Below are 25,042 nucleotides of genomic sequence, written 5' to 3'. Positions count from 1 at the left end.
CAAAATTATGATGAATTAAAACGAGAATATATCTGAACTAAAATGCTATGATAGTTTGCAAATAAGGCTAACAGATGAAGAAGCTTTGAGAGAAGAAAAAAAAAAAAAGAAGCTATGAAAATATCTTCGAACGAAGAGGGAGAACCTTTTCACAAAGAGAGTCCACTCATAATTATGGTTGGAGGTGTGATCTTTGGTTATAACATCAGTTATGATTAGCAACATAACGGCTATGCGCAATTTTTGTTCATGATTGCAATGGAACATATAGATGTTTGACCGGCCAAAGAAACTATTTGAATTGTCTTCACTTGGGCCAAGAGTTTGAACTCTGATCAGACTTGTCTTATAAAAAAACAATAAATAAATTTGAATATAAACTTAGATTTTCGAACAAACATCGTTTTCACAATTTTCCTGGCCCCAAAACCCAAGGCCCACCATCCTCGAGTTTCATGTCCGGTCCAAGTGGGCGGCATGCACACATGTGACTCACCTGCACTCGTACGTCTCGACCACTCTTCTACGATCACTCTTCTGGTCAACTTAATTAGTCATAATAACATTTATACACATCATTATTAATGTGTTTATTCCAATATTTTTCTTAGATTAATTACATATTAATTAATTTAATTTGTCCATATTACAATTTAGCTCAAAATTTTTAAATAATTTCAAGTTCAAATAATTGAAAAAATACCAATTAATTCATTTATACGGTCAATGTATTTTTACTAACTGAATAATCAATTTCGAAAAATAATGATTTTTGTTTTTTTATAATTATGTTCATATTGTTTTTTATAAATTATGTTCTATCAAATATGAAGAAATCTTATTTTGTGGAAGACATAATATGTTTTATATCTAATTTTTTTAAGTGTTTTTTTATAGGAATGAGTAGAATTTAGAGTCTTTTTTTTTAGTTTAAAAATATTTGATCTAAGTTTTATATTAACATAATATATGATAGAATATTTTAAAAGATAAAAAAAAAAATTAAAAAAATACATAGTTCAAGTAATAAAATTTTAAAATTTTAAGTGAAAGAAACACAACCCTAGTAATTTTGATATATATACAAGATCTACTCCAAATTCGTCCATAGCATATTATTTGCATCTAGAATAAAATGGCAAAACATAACAAAATATGACTCACAATACATTTATAGTGTGTTTGTTTGGGGGATTGGATTAGATTTCTGCTATTCATCCCATTTTTTTCCCAAAAATATCAAATCAAATACTTATTTTTTATCTTTTATATTATACTAAAAATTAATTTTACATTCAAAACATCACATCAAGACCTATTTATATCAAATCATACAACTATTCAAATTTAAAATTTTTACTATTCAAATCCCAACTCAAAATTCAAATCTCCAAACAAACACACCCTTAATACATTACTATTGGTGCAATAAAGAGGATAAATGCATTTCCGGAAAAGATGATTTGGTAGTATGGAATTGACTCGTGACTGTAAAATCATAGGTTCAAATCCTAGCGTATTTTTGAAAAAAAAAATTATGATAATTAGGAATTAAACCTAATAATATTGAATAGGATTATATCTTTTTCATATTCAATATAATTTTTTCTAGCTTCAATCAATACAAGTTGTGTTCCAATGCTGAATCAATACTTTCAATATAATGTTGAACATATAATTTTAAAGAACCATATATATTGTCTAGCACTTTTTATGAGTTGATTAGGGTAAATCAACACGGTGTTGGTTAAACCTAATCAACAATCTAAATCATACCATTTCATACATCATATTAAATAAATTTGAGTATATTAAATGATTGTTGGTGTGTGATATAAAAATTTGTCTAAAAAATATAATATATTATTTTAGATTGAATATTTAACTTTTTAATTTTTAAAAATTATTTTTTAACTTTTTATAATGAGTATTTGATTTTTTATTTTTTTACTTTTGTATAAAATATTTGTATTTATTATTAATATTTTGAAAAATTGCAATTGAAAACTTTGATATGATAATTAAAATATTTAAACAATAATGAACATATAGTAGCATTTTTAATTAACCATTTATACAAATATTTACTCTATCAATATGCTATAATTATGACTTTTTTTTTTCTTTTTCTTTTTTTAATGTCTACTAAATTTATGAATAATTTATTTATAATAAATATTATATTATCAGCAGTTTTATTATTCATCTTTCAACAAATAATAATTATTTTGCTACTATTTTTCTATTTATTGCATCGTCGTGTAATCGATTTTTTAATAAATTTTATTATAATATTTTCATTCATTTTCTACTTACCCTACTTATAAAGTAATCCATTCGTCCTGGCTATCCTGTCCATCTACGATAGATACGAGAATTTATGAAGGGTATAATTAGTAAATAATAAAAAATGTATTAGTAAAATAATTATCCTATAATAAAAATAATTTTAAATTAGATTAAGATACCTAATTAATCTAATTAAAATTTTTAAAATATAAATTAAAAAATTTAAAATGAGATTAAAGTGTATAATTTTTTTCCAAAAAGAAAAGTGAAAGACTAAGTGCGACAGACAAAAATGAAAATGTGAACATGGTAAATGAAACAAAAAGAATAAAAAATATTATTACTTTTTAGTTTCCGTATCTGAATAAAGTGATATACTTAGTCAAACGGAAGATATAATATATTTATAATATCAAATCATCAATTACAGAATTACTAGGTATGTTTATTTTGTAAAATAATTTAAAATAATATTTTTTTTTAGATGAAATATAAAAAATTATTTAATTAATATAAAAATAATAAATATATATAATATATTTATTTTTTTAAAACATGTGTCATAAAAAAAAGAAAACACACCCTAAATTATTCTCATAAAATATATAATCTGCAAAGCCTCCAAGCGATAAAGTAACTTATACAACATTATAAAAATAGTTTTAGCTGTCAGCACCCTATGAATCATGGGTATATAGTACTCCTTCGTCCCACGTAATTTGTCCATATTTTATATTTTTGTCCGTCATATGTAACTTATCCTTTCTATTTTTGGAAATATAATTATACATTTTAATCGTATTTTAAATTTTAAATTTTATAATTTTTTTAATTTTAATTAAATTATTTACTTATCTTAATTTATAATTATTTTTACTAATACACTTCTTAATTAGTTATTAATTATACTTTACCTAAATTCTCGTGTCTATAGTAATACACCCATATTACATGAGAAGGAGGGAGTACTAGTTTATAACCGTCGGACAATGGATGATAAATTATTTTTTTGTGTTTATTATTTGTAAAAGCACACTAATAAATTGATTTTTTTTTATATTATTTATTTTTTCACAATATTATATATCCTATTAAATACATATATTAGAAAATATATACTTTGTCCGCCGCTACATATGACTCTTTTTTTTTGTCTGTTCCATTAAAAACGATCCCTTTATATTTTTAGTAAATTTATTCATGTTAAACATATTTAATATATAAAAATCAATTTAATTAAATTTATAACATCTTACACATATGACCCACTCAAAACCCTTTATTTCTATCTCACTTCTTAATAAATAAATATTTTTATCTATATTTAAAACTTTTTATTTTTAATAAAAGTTTTAAGTTAATTATAAATAAATATTATATAAAATTTTATTATCTACATATATTTTATTGATATATAATACTAAAAATATTTAAAATGCCAACAACACTACTCATATAAAAATAATAAAATAATATCATAATTTATTATTAATAATTTACTAATCTACACTAAATGTGTCCTTAACCAAATGAGTCATCTTGAGCGGGCGGAGAGAGTATATAATTATTAAGAGTTTCTTTGTCTACTTTACTTTTGAGTGCACGTCTTTTTCATAAGCATTGTGAAAAATAAAAAATATATATTAACACAATATATATAATATATATTTTTATTTATCTTAAAAATAATTTAATATAAAATATTATTTTTATATTATCAATACAATTATCTATATGTAATATAGAAGTACATTCATCGTAAATATTACTGTTGTTACTAAAAATAAAATTATATAATTATTTCTGTTGGTATTTTACAATATATCTACACTAATACATATTTTGAAGAATAATTTGTATAATATTAAATAGTTATTATCATTAATAAATATGAACATTATTGAATAAAGAATGAAGTACACAATAATAATTGATAAATATGTTCTAATTTTCCATTCGTTTCAATTATATGTTTTTATTTCTTTTGTCCATTTTATCATAATATGTATTTTTTCATATTTTAATAACAATGTTAAAATACCACTAAAGTAATATATGGCGTGGTTTTAGTTTTTGGATTTTTAATAGTAAAAAATTAAATTTTAATATTATTTGATGGGATATAAATAGAGGTTGATGTGATATTTTAAATATAAAATAAATTTGTAATATAATATAAAAAATAAAAAAATAATTATTTGATACGATACAATTTTTTTTTTTTTTTTTTTTTTTAAGTAAAAAGACACGGTAAAAATTAAAAAAAAAAAAAAAAACACAACATAACTTTTATTTATTTATTTGTCTATGTTATCATAAATAGTTTTCGAACAGTTGAAACTAAACTCAGAAATTATGGGTTGAATTAACAGTACGAACCTCAAGAATGTTTCTAGAACTCCGTAGAAACGGTGCACCCACCATCAAGATCAATCCTCCAGTCGTCCCGGCTACAAAAAATCTGCAGACAGCTGTGAAATCAGCTGCATTTTATATCCACGAATGAAAGTGAGGTGTAGTGATTGGGCAACGTGTACCGTTCGCCACATATCCCATCACACATTTCTTCCATTCACTCAGCACTAACCCAATTTCAACACGACAATTAAACCACCCACCCCATCTATTAATTCATATCCTCGATCCAATGCTGACTGTCGTCTACGTGTCTCCGCCTATCTGATCTTTCTGTAATTCCTTGTGTTTTGTTGGGGATTTTGTTTTTGTCCTGCGATTCCGAGCTTTTATTCTGATTTAGGGTTTTGAAATCTGGATTAAAAATTATGACGGTTGAAGATCGGAGAGATTCGCCGCCGGTGAGGGCTGGGGGAGACGATGCGGTGGGGGTGAGAATCGCCGACGAGAGAACGCCTCTTCTGAGGAAGGGAGAGAGCAGCAGCAGCAGCAGCGGCGGCGGCGGGTTTGGGGATCGGGAATTCGACGGCGCCTCGTTCGCCGGAGCGGTTTTCAATCTCTCCACCACCATCATCGGCGCCGGGATAATGGCGCTTCCGGCGACGATGAAGGTCCTAGGGCTCGCCCTCGGCATTGCCGCGATTATCCTCGTCGCTGCCCTCACGGATTTCTCCGTACGGATGTTGATGCGCTTCAGCAAAGCCGGCGGCGCCACCTCCTACGGAGATGTCATGGCCGCCGCCTACGGCGATTTCGGCCGCCGGCTCCTCCAAGCCTGCGTCGTTATAAATAACATCGGATTGCTCGTTGTCTACATGATCATCATCGGTACCTAAAAAAACATATACATAAAAATATATATCTGTATCTGAATCTAACTCTGTAATTTGGGAATTGATTTCGCATAATCTGAATTTTGAAGGTGATGTGCTGTCGGGATCGTCGTCGGACGGCGTCCACCACGCCGGAGTATTGGAAGGCTGGTTCGGTCCGCACTGGTGGACCGGCCGGTTCTTTGTTCTTGTTGTCACAACTCTCTCTGTGTTCACTCCTCTGGCCTGCTTCAAACGCATTGGTAAGTAATATATCTATATATTTTTAATAACCTGAGAATCGTAGCTACTCGAATTTTTTTAATTATTGCCTATGGTGTTTCTACTGCAGATTCTCTTCGGCACACGTCGGCGGTGGCGGTTCTTCTAGCGCTAGTTTTCCTCGTCGTCACGGCCGGCATTGCCGTGGCGAAATGCATCCAGGGATCGATCGAGATGCCGAGATTGCTCCCGAAAGTCACAACTGATATCGATTCGATCGGGGCGCTCTTCACCGCCGTCCCCGTCCTCGTCACGGCTTACGTCTGCCATTTCAACGGTAGATTCAGCATCTTATCGCGTCGTTACATGTTGCTGTCGAATGTTAGATGATGACAATGACCGCTGATCGGGTTCCTTTCTGCAGTGCATAATATCGAGAACGAATTGGACAATCCTGCGGACATAAAGCCCGTTGTCCGCGCGTCGTTGTTATTATGCTCGATCACGTACATAATGATCAGCTTCTTCGGGTTCCTTCTGTTCGGCGACAATACCCTCGACGATGTGCTGGCCAACTTCAGCACCGATCTCGGCATCCCTTTCAGCTCGTTGTTAAATGACGTCGTGCGCGTCAGCTACGCGCTGCATTTGATGCTGGTCTACCCGGTGATCTTCTACCCACTCCGACTGAATATGGACGGGCTGCTATTCCCGTCCTCCACCCGTTTGGCAGACAGCAATGTCCGGTTCGCGACGATCACGATTGCGCTTATTACCGTTGCGTTCCTCGGTGCAAACTTTATCCCGAGCATTTGGGACGCCTTCCAATTCACCGGCGCAACAGCCTCCGTTTGCCTGGCGTTCATCTTCCCGGCTGTAATAGCTTTAAGGTAATCCGACGAACGAACAATGTACAATCCCGTTTCAATTATAATTGACAGGAAACCTCTGTTTTTTACTCATGTCGCGATTATTCAGGGATGCTCCGAGGATAGGATCGAGGAAAGACAAGATCGCCGCGATCTTGATGGTGATTCTGGCCGCGTTTGCCGATCTGATGGCGATATATAGCGATTCGGTCTCCATCTTTAAGGAGAACTCGTCGCCTTCCGGAATGCTCACTCGTCGATTTGGCGGCAGCGGCGCCGCCGCCTGGAAGGGCTGAGATTGTTAATCATATTGTAAGAACTAATATATATATATATATATATGGCTTGTAATAGCTTTAGCTCATACCTACTACTGAAATACACTTTAGTAGTATCCTTCGGGTGTACGGAATTTGGGTGTGTGCGTCCATTGTTTTATACTTAAAATTCTTTTAAGGAAGAAGAAAAGTCTTTGTACAGAATCTTGTGTGTTCTTACAGCAACTTTTTCTGTCTCTCGGAAGCCATGTCCGATCATCCTCACATCCTTGTCTTCCCATTCCCCGCGCAGGGTCACATGCTTCCCCTTCTAGATCTCACCGACCACCTCTCCCGCCGTGGCCTACGAATCACGATTCTTGTCACCCCTAAGAATCTCGAAATCTTAAACCCCCTCCTCTCCTCCAACCCCTCAATCGAAACCCTAATTCTCCCCTTCCCATCAAATTCCCACCCACCCATCCCCCCGGGGGTCGAAAACGTCCGCGAAATCGGCAACCATGGCAACATCCCCATCATGTCTGCTCTAAAAGGACTCCAAGACCCCATAATTCAGTGGTTCAGGTCTCACCACAACCCTCCCATGGCGATCCTCTCTGATTTTTTCCTCGGATGGACTCATAACCTGGCAGCCCAGATGGGGATTCCAAGGATTGTTTTCTACTCCTCCGGAGCACTCCTGACCGCAGTTTTCGACTCTCTCTGGTCACTTCCAAACCCTAAAATGGCCGTCCCCGGGACTGAGATTAAGTTCTCCGATCTGCCGAGGTCGCCGGCGTTCAATTGGCAGCAGCTACCTTCCCTGTACAAAAGGTACAGAGCATTAGGGCCAAGTGACCCAAGTCATGAAGTGATCACCACTTTGATGTGTGGCAACACTTCGAGCTGGGCTTCAGTTTTCAACTCATTCCATGACTTAGAGAACGAGTTCTTGCAGCACTTGATCAGAAAATCAGGCCACGCAAGGATGTACTGCGTAGGCCCACTGAACATGGGAGGTTTGAGGGCGAGGGAAGAAACCTACACAGATAAAGAAGAAGTGATCCCATGGCTGGACCAGTGGAAGAACAAGAACAAGAACGATGATAACTGTGTTCTCTACGTCTGTTTTGGGAGCCAGAAGTTGCTCAAAAAGTCCCAAATGGAGGCACTAGCCACAGCACTCGATATGAGCCATGTTAGGTTCGTTTGGGCATTCAAACCACCGACTGCCCAGCAACTGTCCGAAGGGTATGGGACAGTCCCAGAAGGGTTCAAGAACCGGGTTCAGGGTAGGGGGGTGGTTGTGGAGGGGTGGGTCCCACAGGCGGCGATCCTGAGCCACCCTGCAGTGGGGGGGTTCTTGAGTCACTGTGGATGGAACTCGGTTTTGGAGGCGATAGTTGCAGGGGTGATGATTCTGGGTTGGCCTATGGAGGCAGACCAGTTTGTGAATGCTAAGCTGTTGGTGGAATATAAGAGGGCTGCTGTGGTTGTGTTTGAGGGTGATGAAGAAGTGCCCGATCCTGCAGAGTTGGCTCGGAAGATCTCGGAGACGATGGAGGGGGGTGGTGTGGAGAGGGTTGGGGTGAAGGAGCTGAGAGATATGGCCATGGCAGCCACCATGGGTGGTGGATCTTCTGACACAGATTTGGATAGGCTTGTTCAAGAAATTGAACATCTTAAAAAGAAGTAGCAAGTATTTGAAGAAAGTGAGGAATGATGTAATATAAACACTCTTTATTTTATTTGAAAAAAAAAAAAATTATAGTATATTATAAATACATAAATTAATAAACAAACCCTGCAAGCCCAGCCCAGCCCAGCCCAGCCCGCCGTTCCCCATTCCCCCTTTCTTTCTCTCCCTTTCTTCTTCTTCTTCTCCCCCGTCTCTTATTTTCTTTTGTTTTCTTCTCCTTTCTCCTTCTTCTAAGTTTAGCTGTTGCCTTTCTCCCCGCTGGAATTCCGGTGAGTTTTTCTTTTTTCTTTATTTTATTTTTCCATCTGCTTCGGTGCTTCCCCATTTCTCAAGAAAATACAGTAATTTTAACAATTTTCTCATTTCTTTTCTGTTCACAGTTTCTCTCACCTCTGCAACTTCACTTCGTTATCGCCGGACGCCTCTCCGGCTCTCATAGGCGGCCAGGCCTCTCGTCGTCGTCTTCTCCGGCTACCTCTGCAACTGCTTCAAAATTGTAAGTTCAATCCTTAGCTTTACCATCCGATCCATATCTTAGAATACTTCCGATTCTAGTCCGCTCATTTCATCTCAGTTTGAGACGTGAAATGCGAATCCATGAATTAGACTTGAAAAAAAAGAAAGATTTTTCCTGTTTTTTCAAACAGTTTTAAATTTTTTTGGCGTCCGGACGCAGAGTTGGAATATTAAGTATGAATCTTAGTTCAAACATTTCTTATTCTAGTTGATTATAGTTTGTGTTCCAGATACTTGACTTTTTTTAATCTTTCATGGCCGAGAGTGAGAATGTTTACAGCATTTGCAGCAATCATGTCAATTTTAAGTTTCAGAAAATCAAATTAAGCATTTACAAGATCATAACTGTTAGAATCACTACCAAATTCTTCGTAAATTGGGGCATTCCCATAGTTAGCTCCTTCCCATTCACCTTCTCCGCGTCTCCCTAACTATTGCTGACACTACTGATCAGAAATTCAGCATTACCCTTCGTAGTTGTTATCTAAGTATTTATCAATATTAACCCAAATGCAGTGGTTGCATACGGCTTGTGGGTTGAGCTTAGAGATTCCATGTGGCGACAGGGTTGGGATCTACTGTGGCGGGCTTCACGGGGGCTTCCGGTGCGCCATCAACAGTGTGCAATCAGCACTCAACGCATCACCGGAGCTGCTTCAAAGCCTAGCCTGTCGATATGGCGGCGGAAGAAAGAGATGGGGAAGGAGGGGTTAATGGTGACGAAGGAGCTCAAGCGTCTTGAGAGCCAACCTGTGCGTTTTGAGCGGTTTATGAAGACACATGTTTCCCGTCTCCTTAAGTCTGACCTCGTTGCGGTCCTCGCAGAGTTTCAGCGTCAGAACCTGGTCGGTCTCTCCATGAAGGTCCGGTAGTCTTTCTACTTTGTTGCACCTTTTTAGCTTTATTTATGGGATTTGACATGGATAAACTTGTTGCTTTCATTGATGCTGATATGGATTGTTTGAGATTTTCTTCTTCGGCGTTCTGATCGTATTTTTCTGTGTTGTGATCATGGTTGTGTTTAGTAGATCTAAATTTGGGATGTCTTGCTGTGAAAGAGGATATTTTCATCAAATCTAATTTGATCACAGTGCTGGGAAGGATGGTTTGTAAACACAGAGATTATATAATGCATATATGAGATGATCACTTTGGCAACAATGTCTGCTCCAAGAATCAAAGATAATTAGGAACCACATCAATTTGTTGTCTGAATTTCATTAAGGTCACATTTGTTTGGGTAGATTTAGATTTGACAGTGGATTTTAGATGGATTAAATTAAAATTGTTTTTCGCAATTTGACAACATGCATGAACTAAGAATGCCAAGAGTTCACATTCTGATAGACTTGTATGTTTCTTTGACAGCTGTATGATGTGGTGCGGAAGGAAATCTGGTACCGGCCGGATATGTTTTTCTACCGAGATATGCTAATGATGCTTGCTAGAAGCAAAAAGATCGATGAAGCAAGAATGGTGTGGTATGATTTGAAGAGCGAGGGTGTCCTTTTTGATCAGCATACCTTCGGAGACCTTGTCCGGGCCTTTCTAGATGGTGGATTGCCGAATGAAGCAATGCGTATATACGACGAAATGAGATGTTCACCAGAGCCTCCATTATCTTTGCCATATCGTGTCATATTAAAAGGGCTGATTTCTTACCCTGAATTGAGAGAGAAGGTGAAAGATGACTTTTCGGAACTCTTCCCTGACATGATTGTTTATGATCCTCCAGATGACCTGTCCATCGACGATCGACAATATGGAACAGAAAGTGACGAGGAGTAGCTATGGGACTGATCTACCTACGCATGCCTAACCACATTCAGAATGTAGATGCCAAATAGCTGAACTGGATAGGTAATCTAGGCCAAGACCTGAATGAGCATATATTGTTTCTTGGAAGCGTGCCACATGGATTTTCGACATTTTTACCATTGCTGACAATGCTTCTTCTTCTAGAGGGATGAGTAGTCGCTGAACTTTAATGAGAGTTAACGAGTCGGGGGGTCAAGGTGGGCGCAGAGTGGCCCTTAGCTGACCGGTATACAATATTGAGCTTTGGAGTTCGCATTGGGCTGAGTCTGTATGATGAATCTCTTAGTTTATTTAAATAGATATAAAATCTGTAATTTGCAATAAATATGTTCTCTATTTATGCCCGTGGACATAGTCAACTCGTTGAACCAAGTAATCCTAATCCTAATCTAGTTAAAATCCCAATAGTAAATACTCAACTCTAGTTCAGCATTTACAAATGGCATTACCACAAGTTCTACAACAATGGTCTTAAAATGTCCATTGGCCCGGCCTAACCTAGCCTAGCATAGTCATCCAAACTCACTAGCTAGGCCTATGGCTTGGGCCGGCTCGAGCCGGTCCACATTCGTCGTGTACCTACACTGGTGCAATGCAGTTGAGTCGGGTCGAGGTTTTGTTCAATCTATCAATCAGGTCCATATAGAAACGATGTCTTTTAACATAAGGGATCAACGGGAACTCACAAATATAACGAACATGTTACGCTACCTGTATGTTCAGAATGAATCAAAATCTTTTCCTGTTGTTGTTCCAGCCCAAGCCGGCAGTTCCTTTGTTCCCTGTTGCTTGTAAAGGTTTGGACAAGCCCTTCATGCTACTCCCGAGCACTTCGCCCTGTCCAAAAGTATTTTACCAGCATTAAGTCGCGATAGCTCGTCCTACAGGCCATGTCTACTATCATGGATTATGTTGTGTTATTCAATCTCCATTTCTTGACGAACATATGAAGATTGAATTACTCTCGATGTCTGTCAAACTATACATTCATTAAATTTATGATATTACTAATATTGAAAGACAAAAATTTCGTCATTTAACTGTTATCCTTCATTCAAAATTTCACCGTTCAACTATTACACCATTCACTAAACATTTATTTACTATAATCGCCTCTATTATTATTATATATCATTTATATTCTCTCCCTTTATTTTCTTTATTTACTAATTGAATTTTAAAAAATATTCGTAATTTTTTTTACTTTTCTAACTTTTTCAATAAAATATTCATTTTTGTTAATCAACACGTCGTCCCCAATGGCACCCCAGTCCAATAGTTAAACGAATATTTTAAAACCAGCTTCAGAAATTACTAACTATAAACCAAACTTAATGCCCCTTACTAAATCTATAAGTTTAGGAAATCTTACCTCCTTCCAGCCCATGCCCTCCATAATTTTTCTTGCATAACTTCCCGACCCGAACGACAAGTCCATTGACTCAGCCGCAGCTTCTTCAGGATGCGTAGGAGGGGATGATGGAGGGGAGTCATCATCAGTAAGCGGTTTCTTTTGTCCGGGGCCAATGCCAAACCCTTTGTGCAGGGCTCTTCTCTCAGCAGCTCTATCCCGGTACGTATGATCCTGAATTTGCACTCAAACAGAATATGAGAAGGAAAAAGTAATGATACTAGGAAATGGTAGGATAATTGTATGCTTGATTATCTATACCTTTTTAGCTGGCAATGACAACGATTTATCTTTTAGAACATCGAGAGTTCCTATGCTTTGGGATTCCAACTGCTGATGAGATTTTGGCGACTTCTTTGTATGGTTTTTAACTGTTGGGAAGCCCCAATCCTTGGTTGGGTTGGACGCATCGTAAACTGGCAGGGATGCTACATATTGCAAGCTCGGATTCCTCAGTCTGTATATCTTGCCTGTGGAATAGGTAATAAACATATTTAACCGAAGAAGTAGTTGCGTACTATTAATACAATATATAAAGATATAGGAAACAATGAAATAGGATTGTTAAAAAAAAACTAGTTCAAGTTAGAATCACATGGTTAAAAGTAAAATCAGTGATAGTAAGTGAAATGTTTTAAAACATGGGTATGATCTAGCAAGAAAATTCGGAAATTGCTTCTTTTCTTAGAAACAGAAGTGGAATTTTTGCTCAGTTTGTGAGTTAGGTTTTGTTCTTTTGTAGATTTTACAAAAAAAAATTACTATTCAATTTTTTTTTCCTCTAAAGACATCAAATCAAATAATTACTTTTTTTTTTAATTTTTTTTTATATTATATTACAAATTTATTTTATATTCAAAACATCACATCTATCATTCATTTATATCACATCAAACATCTATTCAAATTTAATTTTTTACTATTAAAATATCCAAACCCCAAAACCCAAACCCACAAACAAACACACCCTAGTAACTGATACTTGAACTCCTACATTCGATTGGAGGAAAAATAAAGACACAGTAAAGGGGGTAGTGGTCGAACCTGATGACACTCGTACCAGATCAAGGTGTGTTTCGCATATGGGTGCCGTTTTCAGTATCACGCCACCAGAAGGAACTGAAGGATGAAGCTTCCTAGAGGGCTTCCTCAGTCTGCCAACCAGCCTAGAAACCTCTGTCTTTCCATCTTTCTTAGTCCCTCTTACCAATGCCCAATCCCATAAATCCACTATTTGTAAATCTAACATCCATTCGTCATATAATTGACTTGGTTGGCTGAATTGAGCGCACCAATTTTCTTCTTCTGGAGATATACCTGAGTATATGATTACACGGTATAATACGGATATAAGGAACTTCAAGCTTTCCTCTTGCTCAGTATTGGAGAATATATTGCAAAATAGTCTAGACAAAACCTTCGCTTCAATGAGTTTGATTGAAATAATGCAGCAGCAAACTAGAGGGAAACTTTTGGTGAGTTTTTAATATCTTTTCATACTTTATTTTAACACCAAAAGCAGTATTTTCACACCTGAACTCTATAAAAAAACATCACAACATCACATCGTGTCCAACCATTATTTTTCACTCTAAAATACTCGAAATCTAAAACAACCAAAAAACATGAAATGCATCCTAAAACACAAGTAAACACACCCAAGCTATGTGGAATATGGACACGTATTCTAAGTACAGCTGCAACCTAAACACACTTGTGAACTGAAAGAAAAGTATTTTAACTTCAAGTAGACATACCTTCATCCATACTTCTCTCACTAATGTTTTTCCAAAAATCAGGGTCGTCAGGGATCCATTCGCCTTCCTCCAATTCCTCATTATCTTCATCACCTGCATTTACAAAACTAAGAACTTGCAAGAGACGCTAGAATTGACTTACTCCGATCAGCTAAAGTACAGAAGTACTTACAAGGATCTTCAATGTTCACTTCATTAGTTTCAACTGGTGTTGCCATGTTGGCATCGGCAGCATAGGTTGTTTGATTAGGATAGCCAGATAAGTACATTTCGATAAGAGTGTCTTCCAGCCTGCATACGATCTGTGGCTTAGGCATGTAGACAGGATCAGCAATAAATCAAGCATAACGATAGAATACAGTCGAGATTGAGCACACCATTCTGACGGTGGAGGTGGATACTCTGTCTGATCACTGCCTTCAAATGCTGAGGAATCTGTCTAGAGACATAAAAAATAGAAGAATATCGTGATGAGGAACAAAATAAACAATGCATGGCAAAGTAGAAATCTTTACATCTTCAGAACAATAGAGACAACCATCAAAACAGCAAAATAAAAATAAAATGATACAAACAATGTATTTATGCAACCAATGAGTAGAAGACATCACATCATTCACTCAAAACACAATAAATCATTTTAAATAATGAAACAGCAGCTTCTGAATGGATGAAACATAGTACTGGAATGAGGACCAAGCAATCCAAGTCGATAGGGAGAATTATATGTACATATATATATATATATATATATATAGAGAGAGAGAGAGAGAGAGAGAGACTGATACATATAACTATATTAAACTTTTTAACAGGAGGTGATCATTATAACATGGCATCAAAGCAAGAGGTCCCATTTATTTCAAGTGTTTCACGTACAGAGAATTCTACCAACACAAGGAGCATGTAAATAAATGTAAAATGATATATATATATATATATGTATAACATATTGAACTTCTACACATGGGGGTATCGCACAAAATCATTTTAACCTTCACAAGTTGTAACTAGCAAGCTGGAAAATCAATGGCTTGACAGAGGGCGCCTAATAAAACCATTTCTTCTCTCGAAACAAAAATGAACACTCATTAATGGTTAGAGTAAATTGCGACCAAGGTCAAGTACACTCCAAATTAAATCAGCACCGTATAGCACAATATAAGGAAATATTGAAAAGATTAAGGGTGTATTAAAAATGTCACGTCAAAAAACATTTAGATTCAAAACACAACATCCAATATCTATTTTCCATTAAAATGTCCTATCAAAAACCTATATTTCATTAAAAAAAAAAAAAAAAATTCTCCAGAACATAAAAAATACAAAAAAACACACCCCCCAATAAATATATCAGAGGACATCGCAGAAATATTAGTTCACCTAGTGATGGCACCTCAGAGATTTCTCTTCCTTGCATTTGAGCCTTCAGTGTTTCTCCTTGACCATTAGTATCATTCATTTCAGTTTGATCTGAAGCCTGAAACGTATACAATGAAAATGATTACACTAACCTCAAGGTCATGTTTAAACATATGAAGATTAACTAGTCATGTTTAGTAAACACAGCCTAAATTAATATTTCCTCCGTGCCGATTAATTATGCTAAGCCTAACATATGCATAATTCATTTAAAGTACAACTTTATCAAACCACAATTTCATTACTCCTATGTTAACAGATAATAAGAAAATTATCACTGTTCTTTCTACATACCTCACTATTTTTTAATGAACTCTTTCAATAAATTTTTCATAATACCCTAACTTTACTTTTTACCGGCCCCACTTTTATATTAAGGCTACGGTTGGTTGCCGATTGGATTATTGAGGTGGAAGTTGGGTTAGGAATATTTTATTTAATTAATATTTTGATTTATGATGTAATACATATAAACTTTATAAATTTTAAAATATATGTTTAATTATTTTAAACGAATATATACAATATGAATGCCATTTTGTAGAGAATAAAAATTTAATATAATACAAATAAAATAAAAAAATATAAATATTTATTAATAATTAACATAAATTAATTTATAAATAAATAGAGTTTTGAATGTACATAAATATATTTGTTTATTGAGGAAATAAGTAAAAATAAAAAATTTTGAATGAATTTTAAGTTGGTCCCATATGATGTAATATTTTTTTTCTAAAACAATTGGGCCAACTCCGGTTGGGAAGCCAACCAAACGCACCCTAAAATACTACTCCCTCCGTCCCACCGAAATTGAATCATTTGATTAGGGAAACAGTATTTAAGGTAAGGATGCTTAATTAGTTAATAATAATTAGTTATGATATTATTTTTTACATAATTAATAATATTTATAGTTTGAAAGTAAATTTAATATATATGATTAAAAAAATCAAAATATATGTTTAAATATTTAAAAATTATATAGCAATTAAAAAATACATATAATATGGATATCATTTTATAGAGAATAAAATTTTCTATAATAAATAAAAAAAAATATTTTTGTTTATTTATAATTAACATAAATCAATTTTATAAAAGATGTGTAGTTTTAAATATAGATAAAAATATTTTTTTTTAGGAGAGAGATAGAAATAAAGGGGTTTTGAGTAGGTCCTACGTCATTTATGATGTTATATGTTATGTAGTTAATTAAGTTGATTTATATTTGTTAAATATGTTTAGATTTAATAATTTTTACCAAAAATAGAAATGTGTCAATTGTTACGGGATAAACAAAAATGAAAATAGTGTCAATTGTGGTGGGATGGAGGGAGCATTATTTTTTAGTCTCTGTGTCTGAGCATTATGGCATAAATAGCCCGGATGGAGGGAGAAATAAAATATAAATGGGTCATATCTTAGATAGAAATCTAGGGTATGTTCACTTGAGTTTGGTTTTTGTTTTGAATAGTGGTTTTGTTGTGATTTTTGTGAGAGAAAATGGCCTATTTTTTATAGGAATCGTGATGGTAGTATAATAAATAAATTGAAACAAAACTCAGAGTAAATGGGCCCTAAAAAAAGCAATTAACACCTGATATCCATCAAGCAGCGTATATTCCCCATCCTCGAATTTGTAATAAAGTCCATCTCTGCTGCTGTAATACCAACCTGCCTGTGGGTCATGGTAAAATCCAGTGCTGCACAACATTCGAAAAGCTAAAGGTCATACATTCTTGACATAAAAGAAAATAAAAAATAATTACGAATTCAACAGGGCCCGATCGCTAGCATTGTTTGGAAAAGACTTGTTAATAAACAATCAAACAATCCCGTAAATCAATGCAAAAATAAATCAAATTTGCAAAACTACAGAGGAAAAGAAAATATACCTGGCATGGTAATAGAGTTGAGAACTCTCATCCCACTGGAAAGTACAGTCATTGTTTTCGGATGGATCTTTGGTTTCCGCCATGATTGTGGTCCAGTTCAAATTCTCCTAGCATAAGAAAAAACGAACAGGGATATATGCTTTTTTTTCAAAAGATAAAAGATTTGAATATTAAAATAAATCTTCAATTAAAGACAAACATTTTTATTGTAAATAGTAATACTGAAAATAATATTAAAAACATATAAAGGTGTGCTCTTTTGGGTCTGTTTACTTCGTATTTTTAACCTGTTCTTTTATCATTCAATCTCTCAATCCCCTAAAATTTTTTTGTAATTTTCATTCAAAACAATCATCCATCCATCGACAGTTACTCTTTGGTATAACCCGATCAGGTATTCCTCAAGTTGAGTTTGGGAAGTCAATATTCGGCAATCTTCATGCAGTTCAATTGGCATCTACAAGACTATACCCTGTTGCGCTTCTAAGCCCCTTCTCCTTAGCAACAGCTCCAATTGAAGCCACTCCATCCCATCTACCTCCTACAGCAAACGGATTTGACACCGAACAATATGCGCTGGCACTCCCCAGCTCCACCTCCAACAGCCATTTCCCGACTCTTTCTCCCACCTCCATCCCATCGTGTTCCATGACGATAGTTGCCTTTCAACCATGCTCTCAAATAAGTTCCTAGCCATATCGAGCCTCCCCTATTTACCATAGGCGGTGATCAACGAGTTTGTCAAAGCGACATCGGGTGTATGTGTATGATATAGGCATGCATGTACTTCCATTAGGAATTTGAGGTGACTCGCTGCCTGAATTAGACAAGTGAAGGTGACACAATCCGTTCGTATACATGACGTCTGCATCAACCGGAACAATGCAATGGCTTCGTCGTCATGGCCATGGCTCACATAGCTGCGTATAATTGATGTCCACGACACCCTATCCTTGTTTTTTGTCATGTCAAATACAACGCGAGCGGATAGTATCAAGTTGCATTTTGAGTACATGCTTATCAACTGATTCGCAATGTCCGTATTATTCTCCATCCCTGGTCTGAACATATGTCCATTAGCGAATTTAGCCCTATCAATATCTTTCAACTCAGACAATGCGCAAAGCACGTTGATTTATTGTGCTTCTACTTTGGTCGAGACCCCTCGCTACCATTTTGCGAAACATTTCCAGTCTTGTTAAAAAAATCCATTGTATAGATAACCGGCTAACATTACGCTAAACAAAACAGTCTTTAACACATGTATGGTTGAAGACATTCATTCCACCTGATAAGTGCCCGCATTTTCCATACATATCAATCAAAGTTGTTGTCCCAACAAGATCAAGATTCACCTCTTTCCGAAGTATAAATCCATGAATGGCTTTTCCCAAAAGCAAATGTCCCAAGTTGATCGCAATCACTAGCCCATTTGATAAAGAAATTAAATCAATCTTGTGATTCTCAATAGCCATTTGATTGAACGCATTCAAAGCCTCAAATGGCTGTCCCAAATTAAGTCAATCTTGTGATTCTCACTATTTCTTATAAAACTGCTATATCACATCTAACCACTATTTAAACCAAAAATTAAAGCTAAAATACAAAACTTTAAGATTAGAACTAGTCGAACAGGCACATAATACAAAATTAGTGTACGAATTTAACATAAGGATTCTTTTTCTTTTCCAATCTGCAAATTTTATTGTTCTTCAAAAATCTCACAAAAATAAAGATTCAAACAGTTAATTATACTAGCATCAAACAATTCAAACCCTAAATAACATGACAGTCGGCATTGAAATTTTGATAACAGAGCGTAATTCAAAAACATGGTGAAGGAATGGAACTTACAAACCTCGGACGAAACTGGACAAGAAGAGAACAATACGCCGCCGCCGACAACGATTGAGCGTTTTACTAATGAAAAAGAAGGAAGAAATGAAAGAGAAGAAAGGGGTGAAATTGGAAGGCGGTGGAATGTGTTTAGGTTTCTTAAGTGTTTTTAATAATTCCCTAAAAATATTATTAGAAAAATACTTCTTTTAATCCCAATAATATTTAATTAATTAATAACAGTAAATTGGTATATTATTTTTTAACATGATGAATAATATTAATAATTTTAAAATATATTTAATATATATAATTAGAAAATTGGAATATATATATTTAAATATTTTAAAATTTATATTATAATAAAAATTATTTTATAGAGAATAATTTTTTTTTTATAATACAATTAAATTTTAAAAATATTTTTATTTATTTAAAATAAAAATAAATTAATTTTATAAAAATGTGAAGTTTTTAATGTAAATAAAAAAAAATATTTATTTTTCTGTGGGTGATAAAAATAAAAATTTAAATGAGTTTACATGTTATACAGTTCATTAGGTTGATTTAATTTATCTATTATTTCTATTTAGGTCGAGTACATAATTTTTTTTTATTTTAAATATAGTTATACACTTTACTTACATTTTAAAATTAATATATATATATATTTTTAATTAGACTACATAGGCAATCTTAATCTTAATTTTAATCTAAACTTGGGCGGCGGTCTCCGTCAGGTTTTTTTTTCTTCTACTAATTTGCTTTGTTTCAGCCTATGGAGCAACAAGTACTGGGTCGAATAAAGTGGATATCAAGAATTTTGATTTCTTGGTTTGTGAATTTCTTGTTTGAAAGAAAAATTGAAAAACATGTTGAGCTATGTAACTGTGATAATTCCTAGAAGGCATTTATAAACTGGTTGTTCATACTATTCTAATCCCCTTTCTCTATTCCTAGTACATGGCTGCTAGTGCAAAACACACCTTTATCTATCTCATAATTTTCTTGTTAACTAGGAAGAGAAGCAATTACAATCTTCTTACTGTATAGGTTAAGATTTGAGAGAAAAACAGATCTCGATCAGGTGAATGCTTCCTCCTGCATTGAAGAAAGAAGATTTCAATGTGACCAAGCTTCAAGGACAGCAGCACAGCATGAAAACGAGGATCAGAGATATCATGAGAAACTGACAAGCACTAGTATCAGAGTACCTCAATGGAATCGATTTGTTTCCATGGAAAAAGTAGCCAAGATACTGGACTTGTGTCAATCGAACTTCTTCTCCTTACTCCTTGAGAGTATGAAACTAGTTTCAGGATGAAGCAGAAACTCGAAGCACTGCAAACAGTGCCATTAAAGGTCGGATAACACCCAAAAAACTTATTTTCGTTCTCCAACAATATTTTGAAATTTGGTTGCAGGATAAGCACCCTGAAGAAGGTTGCTTAGCAGGCACACTAGATTTGTACGATATAATCCCAAATAAACATTATAATCCATCCGACCTTAACAGAACTTGTTAGACCCCATGTCCCAATCATTTTCTTCTTGTTTGTGCCTGAATGTGATTTGTACATATGAAATGTAGTATCAAATGAATGCAATTTGTTTGTTTAATGAAAACTCGTTAGCATAAGATTTAATAGAGAAACAAAAAAGGACTAAAATATTATCCAAGTTCAAAACTTGAGAATTTAAAAGTGTGTATTTTAGTTTGATTGGTTTCGGTATTGTTTGCTAAAAGTTTTATGAACATAAATAAAGTATTTTCTTAAATATTCATGGAATCAAACCTTAATTTTCATCAAATTAGCTATCTTAAACAGCAAAGTTGAAACTGTAGGTATAGTACCAGATGGAGCTTCTGTGAAAAGTCTCGGCAGCATAATAACCGTGCTCACAAAGCTCTCATCTGTGAAAAGAAAGGAGATGCAATTAGAACAAGCAGAAGCAAATGTCTCGTATTAATCTATGTAAGATGGAGAAAATCATACCGTCCAGCATCTTGATTGAGTCTGAGTTTCCTTACCAGTAATGGCCACAGATTGAACTGGGACCAGTCGACTGCAGAACTTAAATACAAGAACAGGAGCAAAAAAACAGTAAGATTATGCAGACAAAACATAACAATTGCTTGAAATGATAGCAGAAGTAATACCGTATACTTTGCAAGATATTGCATGCTCACTTTATGTCTTGATCAAACGCACAAGTAGTCAACCATATAGAGCGACTGGCTAAACATAATACAGTTATCAGATTTAACAGCCCCATAACAAAAAATCAATTATGAAGATAACCCTTGTGATATTTAAAACCTTTATTTTCAACTCTCAGATTTAGGACATTAAGAAAGATAAGAGAGAATTGAGACCACAACAAGAACAGAACATATAAAAAGAACAATATCAAGAGTTTAAAAACAAAAGATATAGACAAGAAGACCTAAGAGCTCATTACAATAGATACTCATACCTTATCCAAGCACTCAGATTGGGAGGATATTTGATGGTGAGGTGCTCAGTTACAATACATCTCATACAAAGAACTGGTACCTTAGCCACATTTGATAATTAAAGCATATATTTGAAATTTGGAAAAGCAGTCCTCAACTTCATCAAGAAAACGAAGAATATCTGAAGACATCTGCTCGTCAGGTGAAAAACCATCAACTAACATCATTCGAAGAAATTCCATCACATCACTAAGTAAGGATCTTTTGCACAGTCTATTAATTGCAGCACTGTAATCTTTCACAGAAATTTCAAACCCGGCTTCAGACATTTGATGAAAGAGGGCCAAAGCCTTCCAAGCATCCCCCTTTGCACAATGTGCTTTTATAAGTGTGGTATAAGCAACTTTGGACAATCTAAATTTTTGGCCTTTGAGAAAAGAAAATAATTTTTCAGCATCACCAAGGTCTCCATACACACAAAAACCATTGATAAGAGTGTCATAAGTCACCTGATTCGGCTTAATACGAAATCGCACCATCTCATCATGCAACTCAAATGCTCTTTTGAAATTTTTGGCTTTACAAAAATACTTGATCAGAATATTATAACAACCTTGATCTGGAGAAAGATTCCTAGCAATCATATCTCTGAGAACCTCAACAGATTTTTCCAGCTTTCCTTGCTTACAAAAGCATTTCATGATCACTGAATAAGTTACTTTATTGGGCTCTACACCATTAGCTTTCATGTCCTTAAGAAGCCCAAATGCATTTTTCGTATCTCCGACTTCAAAAAACGCATTAAGAAGGGTCGTGTAAGTAGCAACAGTAGGCACCAAATTATACATCTTGATGTCAGCTAGCCACTTTTTCACATCAGCATGCTTTCCAGTTTTGCATGATCCAGTTATTAGAGAATTGAGCGTAACTATAGTCGGTGAAACTCCTTTCTCCAACATTTTTCCGTACAACTTTATAGCCTCTCCCATATCACCAAGTTTCATGTATCTATCGATCATTGTATTGTACGATGCAACATCCAGTATCATATCACTATTGGTCAATATATCATATTTTTTTAATGAGATAGATCCTTGTGGATTCGAGGCAAATTCCTCGACGCATATTTCCTTGTAAAGTTGGATGGCTTTCTCTACTTTTCCCAACTTGCAAAGGCCATGAACAATCATGGAACCCATAAAAGCATCTGGTTTAAAACCAGTATTTTCTATCTCAGAAAGCAAAAGTAGAGCTTCTTTTACCATCCTGCTCTTACACAAAGTGCTGAACAGCACACGGTACAAAATACCATTTAACTTATGACCCTTAGATAGCATCTCCTCACGCAGGCGAAAACCCTCTTCGACATTACCGAACTGGCAATGCCAATAAATTTGAATTGTGTAAGTTAGATCTGAGTTTGAGTTTCTATTTAGAACTTTCTCAGAAACCTTCCCTGCTCCACCCTTTAGATAAAGTAGGCGAAATCCTTTGGCAAGGATGGTATAAGTTACTTCATCAGGCTCCAATCCGTGTTTTTCCATGTCAATTGCAAAGTCTATTGCTTCTTCCAGAAAACCAGTAACACAAAGACCATGAATAAGAATGTTGTAACTATATGCATCCGCAGAAATTCCAGACTTGACCATAACACAGAAGAATGATTTTGCGATATCCACATATCCCATTCTACAGAAGCTTGACATCAGCGTATTGAACCACACAACACAAGGCTCAGTCTCTTTCTCTTTTATCTTCTGCAGAAATGGAATTGCTTCATGAATGAGAGACTGTTTACAAAGACCATCAAGAAAAATTGAATTTGTGTAATCAGTTGGATGAATTCCATTGTCTTCTAAATCCCTGTACACATCCTGCATTATATAAGAGTGCCGCAAGTTGTGCATCAAACTATTGTAAGTCTCAACTGACGGCGGGATATCAAAATCTTTCATCTTGGACAGGACAACAAGTGCATCATGAACCATGCCAGCTCTAGAATAAACAAATGCTAGCATATCCCACACCAAATGAGTTGAATTCCACCCACTGAAGCATTTCAAAAGGAGGTCGCAAAGTAAGGGTGCAGATCCAGAGCCTGATGGAAAAAATTTTAAAAAATAATCTATAAAAGGATAAATTAGCACTTTCAAGCAGTCCATAACATATTTTACTACGCAACCAAATCAAAATTGCGCATGAAAGAAACCGATCACCATTAAAGGGAAAGCTTCAAGTACTAATCCATTCAAGTCAGCATTTTATGCCCTTCCACTTGTTTCCCCAAGATTTGTAGCTCAACTTCTATATCTTATCCATGAAAACAAGTTTTGCATATTTCACTAATTTAACCTGCTCGTTTTCCAAAATTTTTTCAAACAAGAGCAAAGTCCAACCCATTGGCATAAAATCAAATGGTTGCAATAATTCTGATCATTACCAAAATAGCAAAACTCATGAATGTACTACCTTAGGTAAGGACAATTACTCTAAATATAATTCAACCTCTGCAGTTTCAAAGAATATAAAAAAAAAAAAAAAAATCAAAGAGTGCACACAATGCAATATATTTCCATCAATTACAACGAAATACAGTGTTTTACCTTCCTCTTGAAGCATATTCTGCAAATGACACTTCAATGCACGGGACTGCTTCTTTTCCACCAAAATGTGGGCTATGATAAACCAGGAGTTTCGTGAGTGTTTGAACCCAAATTCCTTCTGCAGCAATGAGAAGAAGTCAATTGCATAGTCCGGGCTCAGTTTCTCGAGAACGGCGTCTATTTCAGAAGGGCCCGATCGAGCAACTTCGTTCCTGAACCAAACATCGGTTCTTATGGAATTAATCAAGAACTTAGTGTTGTGGCAAGGGGGAGAATAATTAAAATAGCCCACAATTTGCGTTACGGCGTCGTCTTCCGGGATGCCCCTGACGGAAGCGCAACCGGCTGAGGAAAAGGCGACAGGCTTACCAGAGATGAGGCGGGTAAGCAAACGGCGCTGTACGGTGGATGAGCAGAACATCGAGCATCATCGCTGAGAAGATGATGAAAGGGTTTAGGGTTTAAGAGATCTTTTTTGGGGTTTAAATTTTAATACATCCTTCTGCTCGTTACGAACTTACGATGATTAGTCTGTCAAGTGTCAACCCGATCCGGAACTTCGGGCCGGGTATTAAAAATATGGTTGTTAATTATCTTTACTTATCTTGTATATATATTGAAAAGTGATATTTCATATGAGTTTATTTATAGTATTATATTAGTATTGTATACTATAAAAATAATAATATTATAATATATTATAAATTTAAAGAATATTTATAATATTATAATAAATATAATTATTAAAAAATAATAAAAT

At 35.0% G+C, this 25,042-nt stretch overlaps 6 protein-coding genes across 25 annotated transcripts; 3 read left to right on the top strand and 3 right to left on the bottom strand.

Moving 5' to 3' along the window:
• Window positions 1-4,629: 4,629 nt before the first annotated feature.
• LOC127264130 (amino acid transporter AVT6A-like) lies at window positions 4,630-6,903 on the top strand. Its single transcript, XM_051293532.1, has 5 exons — window positions 4,630-5,532; window positions 5,627-5,779; window positions 5,869-6,075; window positions 6,163-6,628; window positions 6,717-6,903. The coding sequence occupies exons 1-5, from the start codon at window positions 5,073-5,075 to the stop codon at window positions 6,901-6,903; spliced, it is 1,473 nt and encodes a 490-aa protein (XP_051149489.1). The 5' UTR covers window positions 4,630-5,072.
• Window positions 6,904-7,132: 229 nt separating this feature from the next.
• Window positions 7,133-8,666, top strand: LOC127264131 (UDP-glycosyltransferase 89A2-like). The gene has a single exon (XM_051293533.1). It carries the CDS (start codon window positions 7,133-7,135, stop codon window positions 8,558-8,560), a length of 1,428 nt encoding a protein of 475 aa, XP_051149490.1. The 3' UTR covers window positions 8,561-8,666.
• A 10-nt stretch (window positions 8,667-8,676) lies between these two features.
• On the top strand, window positions 8,677-11,180 carry LOC127264134 (pentatricopeptide repeat-containing protein At1g62350-like). 3 transcript variants are annotated; one of them, XR_007841622.1, is made up of 5 exons: window positions 8,678-8,832; window positions 8,944-9,059; window positions 9,596-9,942; window positions 10,448-10,939; window positions 11,042-11,180. XR_007841622.1 is itself a non-coding variant. In XM_051293545.1 (4 exons), the coding sequence occupies exons 3-4, from the start codon at window positions 9,775-9,777 to the stop codon at window positions 10,865-10,867; spliced, it is 588 nt and encodes a 195-aa protein (XP_051149502.1). In that variant the 5' UTR covers window positions 8,677-8,832; window positions 8,944-9,059; window positions 9,646-9,774; the 3' UTR covers window positions 10,868-11,088. The 3 variants fall into 3 exon arrangements, 2 of the variants coding, with proteins under 2 accessions (XP_051149502.1, XP_051149501.1); XM_051293545.1 differs by having other exon boundaries at window positions 8,677-8,832; window positions 9,646-9,942; window positions 10,448-11,088; XM_051293544.1 differs by having other exon boundaries at window positions 10,448-11,088.
• A 31-nt stretch (window positions 11,181-11,211) lies between these two features.
• LOC127264133 (uncharacterized) lies at window positions 11,212-19,374 on the bottom strand. Of its 9 annotated transcripts, none has more exons than XM_051293541.1 (12): window positions 19,240-19,374; window positions 18,741-18,808; window positions 17,386-17,492; window positions 17,088-17,193; window positions 15,449-15,545; window positions 14,443-14,500; window positions 14,238-14,356; window positions 14,066-14,158; window positions 13,353-13,625; window positions 12,570-12,778; window positions 12,270-12,482; window positions 11,212-11,734 (listed from the first exon to the last, which is right to left on the bottom strand). In XM_051293541.1, exons 3-12 carry the CDS (start codon window positions 17,466-17,468, stop codon window positions 11,627-11,629), a joined length of 1,359 nt encoding a protein of 452 aa, XP_051149498.1. In that variant the 5' UTR covers window positions 17,469-17,492; window positions 18,741-18,808; window positions 19,240-19,374; the 3' UTR covers window positions 11,212-11,626. The 9 variants fall into 9 exon arrangements, with proteins under 9 accessions (XP_051149498.1, XP_051149492.1, XP_051149499.1 ...); XM_051293535.1 differs by lacking the exon at window positions 18,741-18,808 and having other exon boundaries at window positions 11,212-11,522; window positions 11,609-11,734; XM_051293542.1 differs by lacking the exon at window positions 18,741-18,808 and having other exon boundaries at window positions 11,212-11,481; window positions 11,609-11,734.
• On the bottom strand, window positions 17,832-21,406 carry LOC127263993 (pentatricopeptide repeat-containing protein At4g30700-like). The gene is made up of 7 exons (XM_051293319.1): window positions 21,383-21,406; window positions 21,254-21,296; window positions 21,018-21,136; window positions 18,663-18,890; window positions 18,548-18,612; window positions 18,173-18,446; window positions 17,832-18,047 (listed from the first exon to the last, which is right to left on the bottom strand). The coding sequence occupies exons 1-7, from the start codon at window positions 21,404-21,406 to the stop codon at window positions 17,832-17,834; spliced, it is 969 nt and encodes a 322-aa protein (XP_051149276.1).
• LOC127264139 (putative pentatricopeptide repeat-containing protein At1g13630) lies at window positions 19,977-24,754 on the bottom strand. Of its 10 annotated transcripts, none has more exons than XM_051293554.1 (7): window positions 24,283-24,754; window positions 21,700-23,804; window positions 21,383-21,461; window positions 21,219-21,296; window positions 21,077-21,136; window positions 20,436-20,515; window positions 19,977-20,322 (listed from the first exon to the last, which is right to left on the bottom strand). In XM_051293554.1, the coding sequence occupies exons 1-2, from the start codon at window positions 24,701-24,703 to the stop codon at window positions 21,781-21,783; spliced, it is 2,445 nt and encodes an 814-aa protein (XP_051149511.1). In that variant the 5' UTR covers window positions 24,704-24,754; the 3' UTR covers window positions 19,977-20,322; window positions 20,436-20,515; window positions 21,077-21,136; window positions 21,219-21,296; window positions 21,383-21,461; window positions 21,700-21,780. The 10 variants fall into 10 exon arrangements, with proteins under 10 accessions (XP_051149511.1, XP_051149507.1, XP_051149513.1 ...); XM_051293550.1 differs by having other exon boundaries at window positions 19,981-20,322; window positions 20,436-20,562; XM_051293556.1 differs by lacking the exons at window positions 19,977-20,322; window positions 20,436-20,515 and adding an exon at window positions 20,730-20,782 and having other exon boundaries at window positions 24,283-24,494; window positions 24,652-24,753.
• Window positions 24,755-25,042: the final 288 nt, after the last annotated feature.

Source organism: Andrographis paniculata, unplaced genomic scaffold (assembly GCF_009805555.1).
Source record: "Andrographis paniculata isolate CXL003 unplaced genomic scaffold, ASM980555v1 Contig69END, whole genome shotgun sequence".
Taxonomy (NCBI): Eukaryota; Viridiplantae; Streptophyta; class Magnoliopsida; order Lamiales; family Acanthaceae; genus Andrographis; species Andrographis paniculata.
This window is presented reverse-complemented; position numbering and strand designations above follow the sequence as displayed.